The 25,630-nt window shown below is 42.3% G+C and overlaps 1 protein-coding gene across 1 annotated transcript in view; it reads left to right on the plus strand.

Moving 5' to 3' along the window:
* MAN2A1 (mannosidase alpha class 2A member 1) overlaps positions 1-25,630 on the plus strand; it is a 159,576-nt gene that overhangs the window by 100,182 nt on the left and 33,764 nt on the right. Inside the window, exons 13-16 of the mRNA XM_080932675.1 lie at positions 15,462-15,627; positions 16,852-17,073; positions 18,035-18,157; positions 20,387-20,501. Coding sequence (XP_080788801.1) covers positions 15,462-15,627; positions 16,852-17,073; positions 18,035-18,157; positions 20,387-20,501 — 626 coding nt within the window. The remainder of the gene's footprint in view (positions 1-15,461; positions 15,628-16,851; positions 17,074-18,034; positions 18,158-20,386; positions 20,502-25,630) is intronic.

The following is a 25,630-nucleotide window of genomic DNA, read 5'->3' on the forward strand; positions in this document are numbered from 1 at the left end:
TCCTTTAAAATTCCTTAAAGAAGAAAAAGATGATGTTTTTGAGTTAAAGGAACTGAGCAGTGAAGTATATCAGGTCTACTTAGAAAATGGAATGTTCACTAAGTTAATGACTAAAAATTGGAAATGGGAATGGTAAAATATTAGAAAAAATTTACACTTGTTATTTAACTATACAAAACTTGTCTGTGAACCAAATTGTCCTCCTCCTGGAGGGTTTAACCAAAGAGCAAATCCAGGTTTGAATTCCAGACTTCATGATTTCAGTGTGAGTCTGAAACTGTGCCATCCTGAAGGCTGTCCTGAGACTCTTATCAGTCTGTCCCTGTGTCTCTGTCTGTCCTGTTTCTGTGTCTGTGGGTAGTGTATGTGTGTCTGTCCTGTTTCTGTGTCTGTGGGTAGTGGATGTATGTCTGTCCTGTTTCTGTGTCTGTGGGTAGTGTATGTGTGTCTGTTTCTGTGTCTGTGGGTAGTGTATGTATGTCTGTCCTGTTTCTGTGTCTGTGGGTAGTGGATGTATGTCTGTCCTGTTTCTGTGTCTGTGGGTAGTGGATGTGTGTCTGTTTCTGTGTCTGTGGGTAGTGTATGTGTGTCTGTTTCTGTGTCTGTGGGTAGTGTATGTGTGTCTGTTTCTGTGTCTGTGGGTAGTGTATGTGTGTCTGTTTCTGTGTCTGTGGGTAGTGTATGTGTGTCTGTTTCTGTGTCTGTGGGTAGTGTATGTGTGTCTGTTTCTGTGTCTGTGGGTAGTGTATGTGTGTCTGTTTCTGTGTCTGTACACGGACATCACTGTTGAACAGCACAGAAAGCATTGCATTGTAAGAAACAGGACACTTTCCAGTAATCAGTTTCATAAGACACTTAGTGATCCCAGCAACCCAGACATTGTTTATCAACCAATATCCATAAATGGCTGCTTTTATGATAAATTTCAAAACGTGTCTTTCAACTTCTGTATCTCTCCCCATCCCCGTCCCCCCCACCCCCCGAGTCGGGAGCATTAGTTTAGGTTGAAAATGTGGATTACATGGGAAATCTAAAGCGAGTAGGATTGATGGTTACTTTGTTTGCCTCTTTTTTCAAGTTGTTTTGTTTCGTTTTATTTGCCTTTTTATCCTGTTTGTATGGGTGTTTTCTCTGCATGTAGTATGCACACCACCTGCTTACAGTACTCTCTGAGGCTAGAAGAAGTGACAGATCCCCTGGGACCAAAGTTACAGATGGTCATGAGCTGCGATGTGGGTGCTGGGAATCAAACCCTGGTCCTCTGGAAGGGCATCTTCCACTCTTGACAGTGAGGCATCCTTTCCTAGTGCTGGCTCTGAGGTCCAGAGGTCCAGCAGACATTCCAGTCTCAGAATGTAAGAGCCATTTTTACAAAGGCATTTAAAAATTACAATCACTTTGGAATCAGTGTTACCTCCTTAGATTATGATTTTGATGCTTTTTGGTTTTCCTTTGCAACCTCACATTGCTCTTGTAAGTGCAGTGCTCTATTTTGTACTGTGCCCAGACACTGTAACAGAAACTTGTAGTGTCGTCACAGAAAGAAGTTGATTTGTCCTATGAAGGAGTTTCCTACAGACAGTTAAGGTCTCATGCAGGCTCCCTGGGGTCTTCAATAGTCCAGGCTCCCCTTACCTTTGCTCTGTCACTTTCAACCTACAGTTTCTATTCTTGTGGGTTCCGGATGGCTCAGGCTTCTCTCTTCAGTGCATGTGTGTCCATCTAGAAAGTGATCAAAGGCTTTTCATCAATGCAACCTAACAACTGCTCAGCATCTCCACCAACTGGAATAATGAGCTAGAAGGATTTGTACACGAAAGGCAAGTGTTCAACCTACCATTCAACTGTATTCTTACCAGCATTTCAGATGTTTTTTATCCCCAAATGGAACTGTTGCCATCTTCGAGCAAATTGGGTTTCTATTCATCGGTAATTGTTGGGTCGGCAGCTGCTGCTTCTGCTCAGGCTTGTTAACCAGATCAAACAGTGGCTGCTGTTGATGTTTTCCCCATCACTGTTCACTAGAACTCTCCACAGTGTACCATTGGATATGTTTAGTAAATGAGCTTTTTTTGTAAGCTAAAAAAAAAAAAAAATCTTAAAACTTTGACCCCAAGACATCGGTTAGGTAGAAAATAGTATTAAATATTTATTCATGGTGATGAGAAATTCATTTTGATTCTAAAACTAAGACATAATTAGATCCTGAAAGATTAAGAATAAATAAAGATAAAAGATAAAAGCCAGTGAAATGAGATTATATCTCTCCTGCTAGAACTTGAGGTGTCAAGTATTAAAAAAATTGAATATAGACAGTCTCTTATAACTAGGACCATGGAGAAATGAGGTTCTTACCCACACACTGTCATCCTTTCAGGGGCGAGCCTGCCTTGCATTCTTCGTGCAGCATGCAGAGGCAGGTTTTCTTGACCCTTTAGTTTCCTAAATGTTACTCCTCCAGAATCCACACAATGGCTTTTTTGTTGTGGTCTCTGAAATAGGATCTACAGTGTAGGATTCTGGTGAAAGTTAGTTTCCTTAGAAGCCTTCAGAGAGAGTTATGCTTGTGAGGGACTGTGTTGTTGTTGTTGTTGTTGTTAGGAAAGTAGTATGTATGAATCCATAGCATAAACTGCTAACATTTCTGAATGTTCAAATATGATAAGGATGCTCTATTGCACTGTGTGAGTTCATTGCAGGTCTTTGCACCCAGTGAGTTATGAAAGCCTCTGTTTTTCTTCCCCAGAGCCTTTTGGACATTAACAGATGAGCTGTCAGTAAGAGTAGACTAATGGCTTTGGGAAATTAAGAACTTGACAGTTAATCATGTCATAGTAGAGAGACTACCACAGGGTGTAGCTTTGTTGTGAGTTGCACTGAGTTCTAACTGCTCCTGGATGTCCTGTTTGGGCTCTTCTCCCTGTCTGAATTTAGGGGCCTTTAAAGCCCATTGAACAGTGTGACTCCAGAGGTATGGCTGGCCAAGCTGTCTGAGTGTAAAGCAGGCCTGGGAATGTCTGTCCTGCAATTCCCAGAATGACATTAATTCTCCCATCAGGCAGATCAATGTTTATAATTGCTCACCTCAGATGATGCAATTGTGAATTATATACATTTTAGCTGTCATTTAAAAGCTTGAAGAAAATATTTCTTGGTGCGACACTGTCTCTTATTAGTTTTAAGAGATGTACAGTATGGCCCGCCTCCTTGGTGCTTCTGAGGGATGCTGTCTGAGGCTGTACCTTTCCTACTGTCTCTTGCATTCTAAGGCTCACTCCTGAAATTTTATAATTAGTCAGCTGTGATTTTGTTCCTTAGAACAAATTATTTAGCTTTTACTTGGGGAAGTAACTAGAAAGATTGCATTAAAATTGTGCCTTCAATTTTTTTTCCTTGCAATGCAGTGGCAAAGCAGTTACGTGTTCACAGACCACCTGCCAAGTGGCCTGCTTAGTCTGTATTCTAATTCTCCTAATTGTCCTTTAACATATTTTGAATCAAACTTTCTTAACTAACCATGCAGGTCTACTTTATTATCAGATCATTGTATAATTAATTAAATTTGTACACAGTATAGTTTAATTATGTGGTTGGTCTGATGAAATTAAATTGGCTAGTTTGGGGGGTCACAACATTGTGTATTCTCCCTTTAATAATCATAATTAATGGAGTAAAGATATGGAGGGAATATATCCACCTGTATATGTGGATTATGAAATATTTAAATCCTTCATGATATGAAGTCAGATAAGCAGACATACCACACATAATCCAGCCAAGATTGTGGTAATTTCTACTTTTAGGATGCTAGAAGTTTGTAACATTAAGGAAGTCACAGTGTCATGGCTGCTGGTCCTGAGTTTGGTGTCTCTGGCAGGGCTCTGAATTGACTAACACTTCCATTTTTGCTGAACTGGATTTTCTTTAATTCAGTAAGTTCTTTAAATATATGGGATATGTGTGATTTTAAGGCTCTTCAAGGTAGGGTAGATGTAAATGATGATTACATAACAGATTACAATGTCGTTCATTTTATTCTGGCTTCTCACATCTATAGTCTTAGATCCAGTTTCTACCTTCTCAGAGATTCCTTCAGCTGTTCCCCAGGCCTGCCGGAGCTGTGAACACAAAGCTATTAAGAGAAAGAAAGCAGTTAGGATCTTAGAAGGAAGTGATGTGGCATTTTTTAAGGTCTTCATTCTTCTGAACCGGATTGTTTTTCCTGCTAAGTGCACATTAATAACGCATGCACTGCTACTGGAGCAAGAAAAGGGAGTTTAGTGAAGGTCTCCTTATCCAGAAACAGTCAGGGAGGGCTTCGAGCCCATCTGGGACTTGAGAGCTCTTCACAAGTTTGTGGTAAGCAAGCAAACAAACAAACAAAAACTTAAATAAATAGAGCCTTTGGATTTACATGTTCCATCCTCATTGGACAGTAGCCTTATTTTAGAATATTATATATAAAACTGGGCCACAGACATCCCTGGGATTCATGGTCAGCTGAGTAGGTGGGCAGTGTTGTCTTTCTTTGGAAAGTGTTTCTCATGTGCTGCACAAAACATTGTGTGTTCCCTCTGAGGGGTGTGTCTTGGTGTTCTGTGTCACTGGAATACACAGGTCTTTTCCAGGACCAGTGTTGTTTCCAACTTTGTTTTTGAGATGAGGAACCATTGTGTTTGTAGTTTTTCTGTCTTTACCATTGTGTGATGGCTTCACTGAGAGGAAGAAAGATACTAAAACATCGTTTTCTCCCTGTTTACCTGGAAATGTTGTAGATGCTAGATTTTGTTCATCAACAGAGACACACAAGTGACTATGAACTCTGTCTTTAACAACAGAACAACTCATCTTACTGAGTTAACTGCTACGATTTTTATTTGTGAAATCATTGTTTATGTACCGTATGTTCTTCCAGACTTACAGCATTTACTCATCAGAGAAATGAAATTTCCTTCCAGTAGATGAAAATTACATTCTGACTGAAAAATCATTTCTTATGCAGTCACCCATAAATATAATGTCTTTTGCTGTCATTTCTGGAAATGACTACACATGTGATTCTGAATTGACAAGAAAATAGAACATCTTAATGTTTTAGGTGAAACAGATGGTATTTTTGTTTTAGGCAAAACTCTTTAGAGTAAAAGCAACTTGATTGGTGACAACACTCTTGGGATCAGCTAAATTAAATATGATTTTCTCTGTCTGTTTTCTTTTTAATTGATTTAGTATCTGAAGAGTTACAATGCTTAAGAAGGAATATTTATCCTTTTAATATTTTCTTTCTTTTACTGTTGTGCTCTGGTTAAAGTACTAAGCATTCTTTAGTATACTTTGATTCGTGAAAATGTCACAATTCCATGTTGGCTCTCTTTGGCCCACACATATCACTGTGGCGATGGGTTTTAGGATGTGCAGAAGCCCTGCAGTGTGTGTGGCAGTGCTGAGGGTTGACGGACTGTGCCCTGGAGTTGCATTTGCTGCACACTGAGCACATGGTTGTCCCCATCATTTGTGTGACACTGCTTTGTGTCAGATCTTACTGTCAGAGCCTGCACTGAGCAAGAGGTGGAGCCTGTGTCGCTAACATGTATCATATTTCTGGAACTTCCATCTCACTTACTGTGTGTCTTGGGATAGGTGGGGTTGGCAGGATGTCACCCATGCCATCTGTACCCTGTGCCACTGGGGTTGCTGCACTGAAGAATCTGTGCTGGAGGTGGGGTTAAAGAGGGATGGGAAAGGTGACAGGATTCTGAGGCTGTAGTTCATGTTTCTGTGCTGGGGACACAACCCCTGAGTGCTTTAACATTTCAATGACAAGAACAAACAGTTGTTTTAAAGAGGGTGAGGAGAAAAGGGTGAAGCCACGTGGATATTCTCCAGGTGAAAATGAGAACATAATAAATGAGAATGATGTTTCTCAGGTCAGGGGCATTGAGTATCACTAGAATTCATGTGGTAGGGTGGGTCAATAAAGCACACAGGGAACTCACGGGGGACCTATGCACCCACACACTCACGGGGGACCTATGCACTCACAGGGGACCTATGCACCCACACACTCACGGGGGACCTATGCACCCACACACTCACGGGGGACCTATGCACCCACAGGGGACCTATGCACCCACACACTCACGGGGGACCTATGCACCCACACACTCACGGGGGACCTATGCACCCACACACTCACGGGGGACCTATGCACCCACACACTCACGGGGGACCTATGCACCCACACACTCACGGGGGACCTATGCACTCACACACCCACGGGGGACCTATGCACTCACAGGGGACCTATGCACTCACACACCCACGGGGGACCTATGCACTCACAGGGGACCTATGCACCCACACACTCACGGGGGACCTATGCACCCACACACTCACGGGGGACCTATGCACTCACAGGGGACCTATGCACCCACACACTCACGGGGGACCTATGCACCCACACACTCACAAGAGACTTGTGCACTCACAGGTGCATAACAAGCAGACCAGAGAGGTCAGGAGGGCAGGTGAAAACTGGACAGAGACAGATGCAAACACAGGAATAAACTTGGAGACCCTTAGCAAGTGTCAGCAATAGCTGTTCTCAGAATGTGGCACTGTGATCCACTCTTAGAATACTTTATACTTTCTCATAACTAATATTTATAATTAGGCAAATTGTAAAGGTCAGAAAAATAATTTTAAAATAGTATCTGTCTTTAGTTGTTACTACTTCTACAAATCTGTTGTAAGAAGTTAGTAGAAACAAATGAATCATAGGGCACTTTTGGATTCCTTGGCAAATAGGCTGGTAAAAGACAAGGGTTGAAAAGGTAAAAGACCAGGCTTTACCTGGTCTGTACTCAGGATGGGTTAGGAACAATGTCGTTAATCATCAAATCTGAGCACTAAAGCCCAGGTTCTGGGAGGGTTTGAAGGTTCAGATAAGCAGCCCAGGTTTAGACTTCATAAGTGAAACCCCTGTACCAGTCAGCCTGAGGGACATCTGAGCAGACTGATTCTGAGCAACAACGATGACTCAGCTCTCCAGTAGAGAAATAGAAATCAGGATTCCAGGTGAGACAGAGGTCCTGTGTGGCTAGTTTTGTATCTACTTGTCAATAGGTAAGAGTGAGCTGGAGAAAGGGAGCCTCAACTGAGAACATTTCCTAACTTGATTTACCTATTAAAGTCAGGATCCTAGGGTGACATTTCTGTCTGTTTAAGATGGAAATAGTGCGTTAAATACAGATTCTTAGAAGAGGAATATTCAGAAGAGGAAAAGCCCACATGACAACAGGAAGCAGAGGGCTGGAAACCGGAGGGAGGAACCCGCATTTGCAGTCACAGCTTCTAGTAGGTGAAAAGGCAGAAGACTGGATTCTTCACGGCTCGGGAAGAGGCAGAGAGAGGAGTAGTCGGAGGAGAAGCTGAGTTTGTTGATAATTTTCTGCAGGTAACTAAACAGCAATCTGCACTGTTCCTATAGACCATAGAACCTCTGAATCTAGAAGGATCAATTATCAATTTGCTTTTCTTTAAGATTTTATATAGTTTCATAATAATTCTTTTTTACTTAATAGTATAACATTTTCTACTATTTACATTTTTCTCTCAAGGTCTCATAGGCTTAAGTTTTTCAAAATCCACTTTTAATAAAGGTTCTTAAATGCCTACCACCCACCAGAATTAGTGGAAAAGAAAGGTTATTAGGATATGGGGGAGGCGGAGCTCTTTGGAGCAAGTCTGCGTTGTCAGGATGTCGGCAGTCAGTTCACATGAATCAGCAGTGGCAGGTCTGTCCAGAAGCCAGGAGGCTCTGCTGTTGGCTGTTTAGAAGTAGTTCCTCAGAGCGATTTCAATCTCCAACTGTCAAGATGCCAGCAGAACAGCTCAGTAGTGTCAGGATAGCACACGGGAATCAGCAATGGTGGCCCTATCTGACAGGAACAGCCACGCCTCCACTGAATCAGCACAAGTCAGCAGGAGTGACCAGGACCGTCATGGATGCCAGCAGAAGCTCTCTGCTGTGCCTCTCTCAACACAGTGAAGATCCTTGCAAAGCTATCTATGCAAATGTGGCTTCATTGGCCCTTGAGTCCGACCTATTCATAACTCCCCAAAAGAACAGCAATAATAACACCAATGGCTGTAATGCTTCTCCTGAACTAATGGCTGTAATGCTTCTCTCTTGCTAAAATTGTGGGAAACTTCTTCATTTTTTATACTTCATTTTTGATTTATTGCTTCTGACAACCCCAAGAAAGAGAGGACTTACCTGTGCCTGCCTCCCTCCTGACAGCCTCCCTGTGCCTCCCTCCTCACAGCCTCCCTGTGCCTCCCTCCTCACAGCCTCCCTGTGTGCCTCCCTCCTCACAGCCTTCCTGTGCCTCCCTCCTCACAGCCTCCCTGTGTGCCTCCCTCCTCACAGCCTCCCTGTGTGCCTCCCTCCTCACAGCCTCCCTGTGTTTCCTCCTCACAGCCTCCCTGTGTGCCTCCCTCCTCACAGCCTCCCTGTGTGCCTCCCTCCTCACAGCCTCCCTGTGTTTCCTCCTCACAGCCTCCCTGTGTTTCCTCCTCACAGCCCCCCTGTGCCTCCCTCCTCACAGCCTCCCTGTGTGCCTCCCTCCTCACAGCCTCCCTGTGTTTCCTCCTCACAGCCTTCTTGTGTGCCCCCCTCCTTCTGACTTGCAGGCAGCTGCTTCCATTGCACACACCCCTGTAAAGACCCTTGTGGGGTGTGTTTGGCCCAGTTGAAGTCTGAGGTAATCTCCCCACTCCAAGAGCTTGGATTTAATTGCATTGACTCTAATTGCATTTCCACTCCAGCTAGTGGCTACAGACGGCTTTACGGTGATGTCAGTGCTTATCATACAGAAGCATGGAGGATTTAGTGTAGTCACGCTCAACTTGCAGCTTTTGTCCAGCAGATTTCCACGTGTGGTTCCTAGATGCCAGCTTCCCTTTATGCTTCGAGTTTCCTTTTAATTGTCTACAGTTCTGTGGTTCCCCAAGATTATTTTTCCTCTGCTCAAGGGATTTAGTATTTTATTTATTACAAGTTCGATGGCAACCAAAATTCTCAATTTCTGTCTAGTTATCCTTTAATTTTCTAGAGAACTTTTTTTTTCTGAATACTGGTGGCAAAGTTGGAGGGTTTATTGTTCCTAACCACTTTAAACTTTACTCTCTTGTCTCAAATATGTTGCTGATGGGCTTAATTTTGCATGTTTGATTTGACACTATTGTCTTAATCTCCCTAGCTGCTTTGAAGGATTTTGAAGTTGAGAGTACAACATTGCTTATCATGTGTACTGTGTAAGTGTGCACAGAGGACAACATGGCCTATCATGTGTACTGTGTAAGTGTGCACAGAGGACAACATGGCCTATCATGTGTACACACACATCGAGGACAGTATGGTCTGTCATATGTACTGAGGAGCACACAGGTAATTCTGTTCCGTAATGTCTGCTGTTCCCCTCACGGACTTCCTGTGCCCCTCCTCCATTAACACACACCTCCACTGGGTGCTTAATGGCAGCCTCTGAACACACTCACTCTAGGGCCACAGTTGTCCGCTGTGCCCAGTTTGCACATTCATCCTCTTGGGATCTTGTTTGTTTTTTGTAATGAATTGATTTCTGCGTGTAGTTTTCTATCTTCTCAAGTGCCTTATTCATGATTTTTCTGGGATGTTACATAGATATCTTAAAGTTACCAGCTTACACCAAAATTTGGGTTATAGGTTGTTGTAGTCATTTTTTTTTTCTTAATCCTTAGCCACACGGCTTTGTCTTTTGGGATGCTTCCTAATTTGTACTGAGTGTTAGACAATGTGCAGAGACTTGATGTCACTGTAACCTGGAGTGTGCTGAACTGCGCTGAAGAATTTCATCTCACTTTGAATCTAGCTTTCCAACTCTTCCTCTGTAGGTCCCACTTTAATATTAAAATTCAACAGAAATCAGTATGTTAATGTTGACATTAAGATTCACAAATTAATTTAGGAGGGACTTTATATTATTTTTGTTTTCTCCTTTTATTTCTCTCGGTAAAATCTTGTCAACTTCTGTATAGTCCACTTCGTTTGGCATCATATGGATTTGTAAGCAATTGATTGGTCTCCTGTTTGCTTTTTAATCATTCTAACTGCCCTCAGTCTGTGCACGTTACACGTGACAGAAACATGTATTTTTGCCTGATTTGATATTGAAATCAGTTATCAGTCTCCCTTGTCTTTGTAGATGGTATTTCCGTGTCAGGGACTCTATTCACATTCATGTGTTTGTAGCCAGGCACACACCACCATCTCCTTCTCTTCTAATCTCTTACATCATTTACAAGCTGTGTGGTACTTTGTATGTGCTCATCTTCTATGGATCTCCCACCCTGCCCACCATGTTAGTGACAACCCACTTGTCACTATTTCTTTGGTCTACATTTACACACACACATACTTGCTCACACACCCACTCACGTGCACACATATACATACTCACATATACATATGCAAATGCTTGCATGTGTACACACACTCAAGCACATGAGTTGGAATGATTGCTCCATGGGTGTGATGATGACCAGGATCTTTGACAAGCAACTGTGACTAAGATAAATGATGGAGAAATGAGTCGTAATCAGTCTTGCTTTGTGGCAGCTGCTAGCAAGGTGATCTTCTAAGTATTTTCCTGTTTAACTCTTAATAGTAATCTCACTTCATTTTATTATATCTTGAAGAAATGCAATAATCTAACCTCACAGTGGTAATTTGCCTTAAATGTCCTGACTTCCAGATCCCAGGAGTCACAGCACTAGGTTTTGAAGTCTGACATCTCCGTGAGATCATGTTTGTTTTTAATACCTTTCCTTTTCTGGTAATAGTCATTGGAAGTATTTATTCTCCTATGAAATGAGATAGAATGTAAAAGGAGTTAACATCTCAAATTTGCCATGTTTTTTAATGTATTAATCCATGTATTTCCATACAGACTTCTGAATGCTGAGCTATGTTCTGTAGACTATGTCTCAGTAATTAGACTTAGAAAAGATGAGTTTGTCTTGTGCTCTCACTGATGGGGATCACAGAACATGGGCTCCAGTCTTTTCTTGTTCCAAACTTTCTCTGTGACCTTGGTCAGGTCTGTTGTTCTCCTCATTTTCACAGAGGACTTGATTACGTATCTTTGTATATTTTGCAGAATAAAAATAATGAAAATAAAAGGCACTGGTAAAATGATAAAGCCCTACACTAGGTATTATTTATAAGTGATAAATCCTCTGACTTGGAGTTTTCTAGAGTATTTATTCATCCGCTCTGTACTGAACATTGTTTCATGTCAGGCGATGGCACACATAGCAAGTTACAATTATTTTTATAGACCCTCCCTGCACTTGCTGAGAAATTCTGAATTTGCATGTGCAGAGGACCCACAAAGTATCTTTTACTTTAGTCTTCCGTACACAGTCATAGAAATATGTAGTGTTTTAAGCTGTCTTCTCCAGTACTGTTCTGCCTTACTGACTGCAGTGCAGTAAGTATATCTTGTAAGGATTTTTCTGTTCTTCCATCTTTTTTTCTTTGTAAGTTTTCTTTACCGTCGGGTAATATACTTGGAATATAAATCACTCTCTGTTCTCCCCAAGTTTCCTGACAGCTTTCGGTGTTTTTTGCTGGCTAGGTCCTGGCGCCATGCCTACCTGTCAGAACCCCCCTTCAGAGAAGGACGGAGTGCTGAACTACCAGGGCTCCACCCCGTCCTGAGGACCGCCCACTCATAAGGAGTACTGCACACAGTACTTACTAGGCCCTGATTCTTTGTGCCATGGGGAGGATGCAGTGATTGCTGCGGGTGTCCTTTTGGCACGATGTCAGTTATTCTGCTCAGACGGCGAGGGACTCTGAAGACCCCATTCTCAGTGAAATTCTGCTTCCTCTATTAGTCCCCAGATTGACACGAACATTCGAGTGGCCTTTCATTATTTTTCTCCTTGCCAAAATCCATTATTCTCATTTTGTAATTTGATTGACAGGTAACAAATGAGTGCCTTTTCTTCCTGAGATGAGCTGTTCTAGTAAAGAATTGAAATAATTGCCCATGACACCAAGTCTCGAAGCCCTGGGGGGCCAGACTTGACTTGGTGACACTTAGAAGTGTCTAAGGACCTAATGCTAATGTAACCAAAATTGGAGAAAAAAGTTATTAATAAAACAAGGTCACTATTCAATTAAGAATTACAGCAAAGAGAAACAAACCTTTCCCATTTCCAGTTTCAGTAGTACTGTTGGTGTACAGATACGTATGCAGGTGATGATATGGTATGGTATGGTATGATATGGTATGGTATGACATATGATATGGTATGATATAGTATGACATCATATGGTATGATATGATATAGTATGATATGGTATGATATAGTATGACATCATATGGTATGATATGATATAGTATGATATGGTATGATATAATATGACATCATATGATATGGTATGGTATAGTACGATGTGATATGATATAGTATGACATCATATGGTATGATATGATATGATGTGATATGATAGATACTGAAATTTGTTCAAGTCGCTCACACTCAACAGGACTAAAGAAAGCTCTTGCTCACTCCTGCGGTGTGTGAGCCACTAGGGCGGCAGTCTGCACGCCTCGCTGGGTTAGCACCTGTGGCTGGCAGGGTTCATTCTACGGTGAGATTGGTGATAACGTGTCTCGCTTGGTGGCTTGTGCAGCCCCTTCAGGTACTGGGAAAGCTGTCCGGGAGGGAGGAAGCTCTCACATCAGCACTGCTTCGAGGTCTCGTGTTCTGAGGCTCAGTTATGTGGCATCTTCAGCAACAGAGTCTTACCAGAAACTGATTGTATAAAATACTCTGTGAAACAATAGGTTTTTTAAGAACTCATGCTGAGACTTTGGTGCTACTATTTTGGTAGTTACTTGACCACCATGTTTATAGCCATAGGGTTTAGTTAATTTTGAGGGACTACTTATTTAACAGAGTAGAATTCATGACGATGAGTAAAGTCAGATAAATTGTATTGTGATGTCCTTGAGCAGCATGCTGTGAGTCTCTAATTGTGTGGAAATTATTCTATCTCTGTGTCTTACTCATCAATATTCTACATATTTAGTTTCTTTAATAGATTCTTGGCACAGTAATTACATAATCATTCAATACAGTAGAAACATATTCTGGTCAAATACTAATTATCTACTTAAGTGAAACAAAACAAAACTTAGTTCACAGCTTTACTGTACAATGTGATTTCATACTGTACAAAACCAAATATATGCTTAAGTCTGTAATTAACTGTGAGTCATTTTTCAAGTTTTCTGTAGAAATGAGTGTGTGCCCGGTTACTGGATCTGCTCCAGGCCTGTGGACTTCTTCCCATTTTAGCTTTAGATGCCTCTGAAGCTGTAGATGGAGTAAATTGTTCATTTAGGGTGCTCTGGAGTATGTGACCGTCAGCTGTCCCCAGTATTCCTTAGAGTCTAACATAGTCCTTTTGAGGACACAAACACCGGCACTGTGATTGTCCTAGTGTGTTTATGATCAGAGCAGAGCCAGGACAAAGCAAAGCCTATGGTAGGGAGCCTTGCCTGGGTAAATCTGTTCCACAGCATCCCAGGCGCAACAGACGCTAAGATGGGGCTCTAGTGAGTTCATGTTCAGTGTTTCTTGTAGATATGTTTGTGGCTGGTGGCGTGTTTCATCTGTTCTTGCCCATGTACATGGAATACCAGTGAGTCGGTGAATGCGGGGCTACAAGTGTCCTTGGTCCTGGTGCAGAGTGATCCCTACAGGGCTGGACACATTCTTAGAGTTGACTATCACCTAATGTATTTTAAAATTGTATTTAAGGCATAACTGTGTTTTTGGTTAAGCAATTTATATGTGAAATCGTTTATAGATTTTGTGCTTAATCATCTTTATTTCATTTTTTCTTTCTTCATCCTTTGTTTTGCTGTTAGGTACTTATCTTTTAATGAGTGGCTTGTAATGTATATGACAGTGAAGGTGTGTAGGAAACACACGTATGGCAACTTTCAGATGTAGCTGGACAAATAGAAGCTAGCCCACGAGCACCCTGAAGCTCATGTTAGTGGGGAGACTTCACTATTCTGTGGATGTTTGTGCAGCTAGCATGTTTTCTAGGAAAATAAAACCTTTTCGATCATAAAAGCATTCACTGGTGAGTCAGTGCACAGCAAGAGCCTCCCACCTTTGGAACCGCTGCTTTACTTGGAGTTGATACCATGTAAATGAGCTGTAATGGGAGATCGTGAGTCACTGGGGCTTTCGAGGTCCTGTCAGGCTAGTGTGCAGTTTCTGTTCCGCCTGAAGCGGCCTTAGGAGTTATGACAGGAAGGAAAGAAAGGATGTGAGTGCTCGGTGGAGGATTTAAATACTGAAAATTGGGGGAACAGCACAGGAAACGGAGGAAGGCATCAGATACCTTGTACAAATAGATGTGCTATGGTGTGCTTGTGCGGAGTGTCAAAGATTCTCACAAGACTGCAGTTCATGTTTTGTTTATACTAAGAATCGCATGTTCTTGGAAATATTGACAGAAGCTACTCCTATAGCTTTAATTTTTCTTTGTTTGGCTGAAATACATTATTTTCTCAATAGTATTTATCATAAGACTTTGACCCGTCTGATAAGTATATTTACTTTCAGTAGACACATTTTTATCCCCCGAACTAAGTTTCTTGAGCATAACAACCAGTACAATCAATAAAATACGTGTGTGCATTGTGACATTTGCATATGTAATCTTACAAGTTACTATGTTTTACCCATCTAAACATGAGTGTCAGATTTTTATTAGAAGTTAATTATGCCTAAATTGCAAAGGCAAATTCTTTTATGTCTGTCTGTTTCTTTTTTTTTTTTTTTTTTTTGTTTTGTTTTGTTTTGTTTTTTTTTTTTTTGGTTTTGGGTTTTGGGTTTTTTTTTTTTTTTTTTTTTTTTTTTTTTTTTTTGGTCAGCACAGGTCACCAGGGATGTATGTTAGAGTACTGAACACAGTACTTAGATGTCACTTGGAACACATGGAACATGTTTAATATGCATATAAAGTGAAGCATCGCTAGGCTCCTATCTCAGAACACGCTTCTCTCACTGCATGTACGGTGTGGCCTCTGTGTCTCTGAGGGGTCTCTCGGGATGGCCCTTTTTGTTCTTCCCTAGGGCTTTTTTTTCTGTTGATTGGTTGGTTGAAATTTGTTTTTCATGGAAGAGTTTCTCACTGTAGCCATGGTTGTCCTGGAACTCTTTCTGTAGACCAAGCTGGCCTCCACCTCAGACATGCCTCTGCCTCTGCCCCCACGTGAGTGGAGGCATGAGCCGCCATGCTCAGCTGGGAACTGAAGCCTTCGGAAGCGCGTTAGTAACAGTGGCGTTTTGAGGTTGCAGTGTTGACACAGCTGGCTTTGCAGGTACCTCGTGGTCTACAATCCCTTTGAACAAGAACGACACTCGGTGGTGTCCGTCCACGTTAACTCCGCCACAGTGAAAGTGCTGACCGACTCAGGAAACCCTGTGGAGGCTCAAGTCAGCGCCGTCTGGAAGGATGTGAGGACAGTTTCACAAGCAGCCTATGAGGTACGTGGTGGCCGTGGACACCTGGGTCCACTGTAGGGAGGGTGGAGGGGAGAAAGGACTCATGGCCTGTACCTGCAAAGCCACCCGCAGCACGGCACTGAACTGTCATGTCTAATAGTGGCTGAGTGACACAGAACAAATATTAATGTTTTTAGAAGGTGGCATTTTCCTAGTGGTGTGTATCTTTTTAAGTATGCCTATTTTAGCTGAATTCTAAAATAAGAAGCTAATAAATTTTGAAATTTTCATGTCTAGCTCAATAATAATTATGCACATAGAACTGAAATAGATGGCGCTGTTCTTAACAGTAACGTTGTTTGGCTGACATTGTACAGCTTGCGAGACAGACTAACGAAGATCATTAAAATATCTTTTTTCTGGAGGTTTAATTATGGAACACTGACCTCAACCAATAATCCCCCCCTGCTCCCGTGTGTGTGTGTGTGTGTGTGTGTGTGTGTGTGTGTGTTTATTATGTGTCTTTGTGTGTTTATCTGTATTTGAGTCTGTGTATATGTGTGTGTCTTAGATAAGTACTTTTAAATGAATCCCATTTCACTAGTAATGTTAAGTATTCAGAGTCCTGAGGTGATCTAAAGAGTTATAGAAACACAGTGATAAACTAGCAACTTAAGAGGGACTTATTTCTGCTTTTGAAAACCTACTGCTGGTACAACTAAGATAATCATCCTACAAATAAGAATTGGAAGTAGAGTCCACGTTCAGGTCAGATTGTATAGGCAGCAGCCTGTCTGGAAAGTGACGCAGCTCTCGGAAGACCGGCAGCTCACGCTGTGCCTTCGTCATGCCTCCCTCGCTCCGTGTCTGCTGACTCCAAGGCGACTCAGCGTTGTCCCACCTGTACAGCTATGCTTAACCTTTTAACTGAAGTAGAATTTTACAGACAGATTTCTGATAGGAAGAAAGCATGACTTACATTAAGTCCTTCCCTGCCTGGAGAGTTTATCCCTCCAAACATCTGTGGAGAACACTGCAGGACACTTGAAGAGTACAAACATGAAGGCCCCTGACACCCTCCAACCTGGGGTGACTAGACTTCTGGCTGGACTGAGGTGTGAACAACCTCACTAAGTTACTGAAGCATTTATACAGTAACAGTATGTCCTCTTTCTGAGAATCTGATTAATATTTTTACCACAAATAGAAATGTTTTGCCTTCAGTATGTAACTTTTTCTCTACAATCCCTCCTCTTGTCTTGAAAGGTTGCTTTTCTAGCTCAGATACCACCATTGGGACTAAAAGTGTATAAGATCTTAGAGTCACAAACTTCAAGTTCACACTTGGCAGAATATTTCCTATACAATAATGACGGACGAGCAGAAAATGGAATATTCCACACAAAGAACGTGGTCGGTGCCGGAGATGCCATCATGATAGAGAATTCCTTCCTTACACTTTGGTTTGACCGATCTGGACTGATGGAGGTACGTTCTGAAAAGTTGTGACAACCAGAGATCTCACTGTGTTTACTTTGTGTCCATGACAATCCAGAGGGAGAACCCTCTTAGGCAGGGCTGCAGCAGAACTCCGAGAGATGGGGTGATCCGCAGTTGACGACTTCCTGCTGCTGGAAGCATGGCCAGCAGCATTGGAAGTGTTTTATTGAAACTGTCAAGCAATTTAACAGAATAAAATTCCTCTTGGGTATAATGCAAAGTGAATTTAAAAAATTTTAATTCTGATTTTAGTTCACTTTTACTATGTTTTATAAACATGCCTGTGCATATTGGCAATTAACATAAGTCTCCCTTTACAGAAAATTTGAGAAACACGGGTCTAATTTCTTTATTTCTTGCTGAGGTATAGATAGTGCAGTCTTTTGTTCTGACTTTAAGGTTTTAAAATCTGAGGCCAACTATGAAATTTTGATGCTAACCAAATATTTGTCACGTGAGGGGCTTACCTCAGCATTCCTAGTCTCACTCTGCCACTCTTGTTCTTTTCTGAAACAGGATGGGACTATGTAGCCCAGGCTTGCCTTGAATTCATTATTAAGCCCAGGCTACCCTTAAACTTAGACGGTAGCCTTTCAAGTTACATGAGCATTTAAACATGTGACTGCATGTTTTCTTTTCATGCGTGTATGAACATGGATGCCTGGCACCTGAGTACCAAGAACTGGGGTTGTCAGTGGTAGTGATCTGCCAAGTGGGCACTGGGAGCAAACCCAGGTCCTCTGCTGCAAGAGCAGCAACTGAGCGTCACTCCTGGCTGCATTTTTAACCTATCCTGGTAGATCTTATTTTTTTTATTCCTTTGAGTTTATCCACAATCCCGTTTTCAGTTGTGTTACTGCCTCTACATAGCTTGGCTTTCATTCTTGACTTCATCTAGTGGCACTTTGGTAATAAGCCGCTGTTTATTTATCTTGTTTTTAATCCTCAGAAAGTGAGAAGGAGAGAAGACGGCAAGCAGCATGAACTGAAGGTGCAGTTTTTGTGGTATGGAACCACTAGCAAAAGGGACAAGAGCGGTGCCTACCTCTTCCTGCCTGACGGGCAGGGCCAGGTGAGACGGCGGCAGAGACGGGGCTGTGCATGTCCACTCTAACGGTGCTGGCGACAGAGATGAGAATGTCTCTCTAGTTTATACTTGGACACAGATCAGCTCTCGGTTGTGGAATTGTATTTATCCTTATTGAAGGTTGGCAGTATGTACTGGAAAGTTACATGTGACAGAGCTGGGATTCACTTAGTAACACACAAAGGGGGCACGTTCTCCATGAAGAAAAGCTAATGTTCCAGTCTTAGCTCCCACTGCACTGTGTATGCAGAGACACAAAATGCTCGGCTCCTTGGAGAAAGAGTCACTGAATCACCTCTCTCTGTTCTTCAGGGATTTAATAAGCAGTTTTTCATACTGCACACTGTAAATGTAGGGAACATGAGGAAGCAGTTAAATTGGCAGTAGTCTGCGCCATGGACATCAGTGCCCACGTCGGACGCGGTCTTCTCTTCTTGGAGCGGCTCCACATTTGAGCATCCCCCGTTTTGAGTTTTTGTCTTACTACCTCTACATATTTTGATTTTCACTTTAAGCTCAATCTTATGGCACGTGCTTTGGGGTGTAATTCTGTATTTCAGAGTCTCCTTCTGCGGCAGTTTGTCACACGTCCTCACTGGAGTGACTTGTGACAGGCTTTCTTTGTGGCTTCTCTTCATGCAGTCTGAGTGTTTCCTGGGAAGCCAAGCAGAGGTGTTTTGGGTCAGTGTATGAAGCCAGGCTCAAAGGATTGTCTGTCTACTGATTCTCTTACCTCTGGACAGCCTGAAGAAAAGTTCATTCCCACCCATGTCTCAGAGCTCTGGCCCAAGCTCGGAGAATTAGCCCGGAAAAGCGTAGCTTATAACTTCTTCCCTAACACACCGTTGCTTTTATGCCTTCCTGTTTCCCTGACCCCAATATGATTTACTCTCCTGGATGCTTTGCTGCTCAGTGACTAATCTTTCTTCTGAGCAAGTTATTTTTCTTCTGCACTTTACAGAAGAAGCACAGTAAAATTATTAGATTTTTAGGGATTATATGGCCACCCTGAGGTGGTTGGTTTGCTTACGTTCAAGCCAGTGAAAAGATGCAGGTAACAGCTTATAGGACCTATTCCAAAATGGGCAGGGAAACTTACTCACAAGCTTTCTTTCTCTCTCCCCTTCTCTACCCCCCTCCCCTCAAGACTTGGTTTCAGTATGTTTGCAGCTCAGTCTGGCTTTAAACTCATGGTCCACCTGCCTCAGCCTCCAACTATGACTATGGGATATTATGTGTGGAAAATAATTATTAAATTAAATACCTATAATACTAGATGAAAAGAATAAGAAAATATGATAAAGGATGAAGTAACAGTATTGTAGCATCAGGGAAGGAGATAGCTGATGATGTCAGAAGAGAGTTAGTGCCCAGAACCTCCTTTCTGGTTCCCTCGCCCTCTACCCATCTCGTAGATGTGAGATAATCCTGCAGAAGTACCTTGTGAATGGCACGTGTTTTATTAGCTTTCCTATGGTTTTCTATGGGCAAAGAAGTATGCTTGCAATAGAGCCACACGATTCTGAGAGTCTCTTATTACTCTATCGAAAGCCTTGCTTTGTGCTCCCATTGAGCTGAAATAAATAACACTTACTTAGATGCTTTATGTTTAGTCTCACGTCACATAAACTCTGCACTTCATTCCCTAATTTTCTTGATGCTAAATAACAAAATCTAAACCAGTAATTTCCAAGTTCCTAAGTTTGCCCTTTGTTTAGCCAGCTCTTTTATGCCAGGGGGCAGAGTAGCCCTGCACTCAGTGAGCCTCACTGTGAGTAAACTGAGTCTTGCATCTGATTTGCTTAGCCCCAGCATATATCTATCTTCTTGACATCAGGGGGACCGGGTTACAAGTGCTGGCTTGGGAGATGGCACTACTTAGAATGATTTTATTTCCAATAAATAACTGTATGGGAAGTAGAAGAGTGTAGATTAGGAATGTTTGTAAGTGAGGAGAATATTTGTAGATTATCTAAGACCAATCAGATTGTAAGCATTTGCAAATAAAGTCTTTATAATTTTATATAAGAAAGAGAAATCTTACCATGTGTTCATTATTGATATCCTGCATATTCTGATAAGTTAAAAGATTTTCACATCAAGCTATGGATATTGAACTGTATGAATTTGTCATTTCACACTATGTTCCTAAACTCTTCTTGGGAAAGTTTAGAAACCAAAGTGTTTTTTCTAAAAATGTCTTTTCTTCTTCAGCCATATGTTTTCCCGAGACCGCCCTTTGTCAGAGTGACACGTGGAAGGATCTACTCAGATGTGACCTGCTTTCTTGAACACGTTACTCACAAGGTCCGGCTGTACAACATACAGGGTAAGAAGGCATGCTGAGGGAGGGGGTGTCCTACTTTTTTCTGTCTTTCTTACTGAACTGTGAGTTGTTTAGAGACAATGTAATCTTTGAAACTGACTCTGTACCTGTATTCTGACTTCTGATGTCGTATTTGCCTTCAGATGATGGGAATGGTGAAGCCTTTCATCTGCTAGGTTGACATTTATTTTTCTGCATCTCCTTCTTCCTCCTGAGCAGCTGACGTAGTCATGAGATTATCAGTCATAACCTTATGTTGGAGACCTGAAAACAGTTCAGTATTTAGGTGTGGTTTTGTAAAATAGGTTAGTGAAGTCACTCGGCCAGTGACGTAGCTTCAACAGTCTTAGAAGAGGCTTTATGGAGTCAGCGCGTGTAGTTGCCCTGCTGTTTCTACGCTGAAACGAATCAGGAAGGAGAGCACTGCAGCCTCTCTATGGTAAGGAATAAGGAACGCCACCCCTGACCGGACGGCAGCTCACCGCTGACGCGCATGGTTGTCTTTCGGTTGTCAGTTCATCAATGTTCATCGTCTTGATTTCAGTCTAAACTTAATCTTGCCTTTGTTTAGTTGTGTCCCTTCCTATTTCACTAGCTTTTCCTTCTTCTCTGTAACTAGTCATGCTCAGTTGCTTTCTCCTCAGAGCTCGGGGGAGATGCACAGTACACTTTACAGTCCACACATCCAAGTCCACGAGAGATGGAAGAACTAACTCTAGGCATGACCTTTGTGCCCAACTGTGACATCTGTGTTACAGAATGGCCCTTCACCACAGGAAAGCCTGTAATTATAAAATAGCCCCTTTTTGAGTTTCCCAAAACCTCCAGTGAGACAGAGCCATGAGGGAGGGTTGGGGTCACTTTGATCATTCGTAGTAATTCCCCCCTGGGAGCTCTCAGATTTCCAACTGTTGCCAACTACTTCATTTAATAGGTGAAAAATAATGTCACACATAAAAGTACACATGTGGCTTTTGTTTTACTTATAACATATACACTTATATACTTACATACTTACAAGTGTATCCCAAGTTACTTGAGAGGCTGAGTCAGGGGACTTGCAACTTTAAACGAAGGCCTGGGTAAATTAGTGAGGCCTTGTCTCAAAGCAAGAAGAGCCTAGGGCTGGACTGAGTAGTGGAAAGGTGACCCAGACAGAGTCACATCCTAGGTCTGCTCCTCAACATTGCCTCCCTGAGAAAATACAGGTTATTAGCGTGTGTTATCATGTTATGTCAACTGTATAAAGTACAGGTTTTACTATGACAGTTCCACACTCACATAATGTACTTTAGTCATACTCATCCCCTCTAGTCCCCTTGTATGCTCCTTTCCTTCCACAAAATGACTTCCCCTTGAGTGCAGCCCCGAAGACCTACGTCCCATTCTTCCTCACTTGGATTAGGAGACAAGGCATTTCAAAAGCATTACTGGAACATTGCCTCTGAAAAGTCCAGCCTCACTTAAACACATTTATTTCCATTGAGTTCTACAATCATTGGATCTCCTTCCCCAGGGCCTGTGAAGTCCTGCTTCAGGCTGCCCTGAGTAATGTAGATACTTCCTGCTGCTGCTGGTGGCAGTGGCTTTGCCTGCTGCCATAGACCAGGAGCTGATTTAGAAAGTAATCCATTCTGACGTGCCTGCTTCCTTCTGCCAGGAAACTGTGCTGTCACAACTAAGTGGCTGTCATCTTTCCCATAGCTTTCCTCTCTCCTACTCCTGACGGCAGCCCTGTCCAGCCCGACCGGCAGCTTGGCAGCAGGAGCTGGGCCTGTGAGGTTCAGTTGGCAGCTGCTGGCCCCTGTCGGAGTCCATTCCCATTTGCTGGCCTGAGTGTCCTCTGTTGCCTGCCTTCCTTTGCCCTTTTTATTTCCTGGTGTTTCCTTCCTGGATTGTGCGCTCCGTCTCCTCCTTGTTCTGGTTCAGATGCACAGCTCTTGGCAGTGCTGCCTGTGGGCAGGTTTCTCTCATTATGGAACTCAACAGCCTTGCAAGCCAGCAGCCACAGGGGTCTGGTTGTTGACCTGGGCTCACCTTTTCTCAGCCCTCATAATTTATTCACTCACTTGCCATGTAAGTATTTCCAAACCTAGGAGAATAATTTCTTTCCAGTTCTTGGAATCTCTGCAAGTCTGGCCTCTAGGGAATGGAGGAACTCTTAAAACAAGCTTTTAGTTAGTTTTCTGAATAGGGCGCAATCAGTATTGACATAGGTTTTGGGGTTTGTTTGTTTTTTTTTTTTTTTTTTTTTTTTGTTTTTTGTTTTGTTTTGTTTTTTTTTTTTTGGTTTGGTGTTTTTTAGTGCAGACTCTATATTGCCTCTGAATTTCTCAGTGGGTAGAATAAACTTGGGATGACATATTCTTGTGCCAATGTTAGATTTTTGTAGCTCAAAAGAAGGAGTGCTTAGAAATGTGCTGAAAATGACAGGTGAGGTAGTGTGACCTTACTGAGCGTGCTCATTCGGCTGGGCTGTGTTCTGGTTCTCAGCATTAACCCTCAGGTCAGCATAGAGACCTGAAGTGACAGATAAACCTTGCCTTCTTTCTAGCCCTGAGCACTTGCAGGGTTTTGTTTGTTTGTTTTTTATTCTAACATGGAAGTGGTTGGCTGGGAGATGAGACTCCTGAATCATCCAAAAGGCTGTTTTCTAAAACATATCACCTCCCACCTCTGAGGTTTGCCTCTCAGAAGGAATTAGCCACAGGCAGGATAGACAGCCTTTCTTTCCCCTTGGGCTCTGTGACCCACAACTGTCTGAGTTGTTCTTCTGTTGTCTTCAAGGACTCTTCGTGTGTGTTTTGGTTCACTGAGGGTCTTATGAAGTCACTTAAAACTTGAGGTAGGAATGTGGGGTCTTGAAATGGATATTTGGGGTTTTAAAATATGATAACGTTTCTATGTGTTTAGAAACACCCAAGAGTTCTTTAATATGCTACATATTACAGGTATTTGGATGACTAAATAAATGCTCAGTCAACAGGTCAGACGCGTATGTAGAAAGAGACCTACATGCAGTGCATATGTTTCTATGGACTGACTCTTAGCTGATATGTTAGAGTAACAAAATTCACATCATTTAACCTTCCGAACTGTTCATCTAGGCTAATTCCCTGTCCTCTCCAGCGTGCCCAGTTTCTACTGGGTGAGTATTAGTGAATGAAGCCTGTTTGCTATTGGTATCAAATTTCTTTTTAATTTAAATTTTTATCACTATTTTATTTTTAATATTATCTTATGTTTTGTGTGTATACATGTACACATGGGCACTGGTGCTTGCAGAGGCCGGAAGAGGTCACTGAGTCCCTGGGACCTGGTGTTTCAGGCTGCGAACAATGCGTGTGTCCTTGCAAGAGCAGTCCATTCTCTGAACCCCCAAATTAAGACTTTAAGTTACCGTACAAGATAATGGGTTTATGGAATTTCATACAAGAACCAAATTAATGAGAGGGGGAGTAATGGGATTATTAATATTGTTTTCTCATGTACATGACATTATATTAAGTTGTTATCTGTTAGTTTTACAACATATTTTATTATTGTTTAGCAACATTGACAAACAGAAAGAGGGTTAATCTTATAGACTGTCTGTCAATTGATAGTCTGTACTTAGTGTTCAGTTTCCCAACTATGCAGAGCTGACCAAGCTTCCCCGCAGTCCTCGGTGTGTGTCCCACCTGCTTTTTGCATGATATACCTTCTGTCAAGAACATGAATCAGACACTTTCCAGACTCCACAGGCCCACTGGTCCTTATCGAGTAGAGGAGCCTTGGTGCAGCCTCCTGCTGTATTAGTTCTGGTCTGTTTACATTCGTCACAGATTTGGAAAACCACTGGTTCCGTTGAAATGCTCACTATTTCTTAAAGTCATTTAGCTATTCACAAACACCGTGTTTGAGGGCTGAAGAATAGCTCACCAATTAAGAGCAGTGTTGTTCTGCCAGAGGACCCGAGTTCCATGCTCAGCACTCACATGGTGAGTGGCTCAGGAGCATCCCTAACTCCTGCTGGAGGAACTCTCTTCTCACCTCCTCAGACACTGAATGCCTTTGGCAGACAGACAGACAGACAGACCCCACACACACACACACACACAAACCAACTAAAGAACTAAATTTTAAGAAAAACAAATATGTTTGTCTTTATATTATCTCTCACACACCACATTCAAAAGGGCTCTGGGAGAAATATCAAAGGATCAGAGCAGCTTCAGCAATGTCTGGGGAAATTCTTGGGGTTTTTGGGGGGGGTGACTAATAGCTCCATTTATAACCCACATGACTTAATCTGATACCCCTTGGAGCTATTTTGGATCATCTTCTAGAAGATTCGTTTGTAGGAAAATGTTCTCTGGTGATGAAAACATGGATGGGAGGAATAGGAATTGATTTTTCTTTTCATTAGGTTGATGTTTGAAGCTCCCCCGTGCTCTCCTTCTGCAGGAAATAGTATACAATCTGAGCATGTGTGGTGTTTGAGACTGAACATGTACAAAAGGAACCCCATGGCCGATGAGCCAGCGGCACGGCCAAGCAGAGCTTTACTTCTTGACAGTTGTATTTATTAGTCTTTAATGCCCGGGTTCTCTGACATCAACCACACTCTGAAAAACCACGTTGCTATGGGTTACCAGCACATCATGTATGTTTCCACTGGCAAAAACTTTATGTCCTAAATCTGTTGAATGCCCTCCGTCCAGATTCCTGCTCCCTTCAGGCTGTTTTCTCTGCACAGGTGGTTGTGAGTGAGAATGTGGGAGCCATGTTTCAGCCTTAGGAAATATCTGAAGTGCAATGTTTTTATACTCTTTGCAACAACATATTATAACAGTTCTACATATATGGAATGGATCTTGCTAAAAGTAGCAAGTGGCCTGAGGCAAGCACCTAATGAGTGCCCTCTCTGTGTCCAAAGCACAGAGGACAGACTCCTCTGGCCCAGAAGACTGAGTGTCCCTAGAGGGCTATAACCACCAAGTGGTTCTCTCTGCACAGTTCTGAGTATGCTCTAGAAAACGCAGTGGGTTCATTCTGATGTTGACTTTTAGAGGCTCAGGATGTATTGCCACTGAGGATGAGGGAGCCCAGTCTTACTGTACATCCTTTCTGTGACCTCTCAGAAAGCTTCA

The sequence above is a fragment of the Micromys minutus genome, assembly GCF_963924665.1.
Source record: "Micromys minutus genome assembly, chromosome: 19".
Classification (NCBI taxonomy): domain Eukaryota; kingdom Metazoa; phylum Chordata; class Mammalia; order Rodentia; family Muridae; genus Micromys; species Micromys minutus.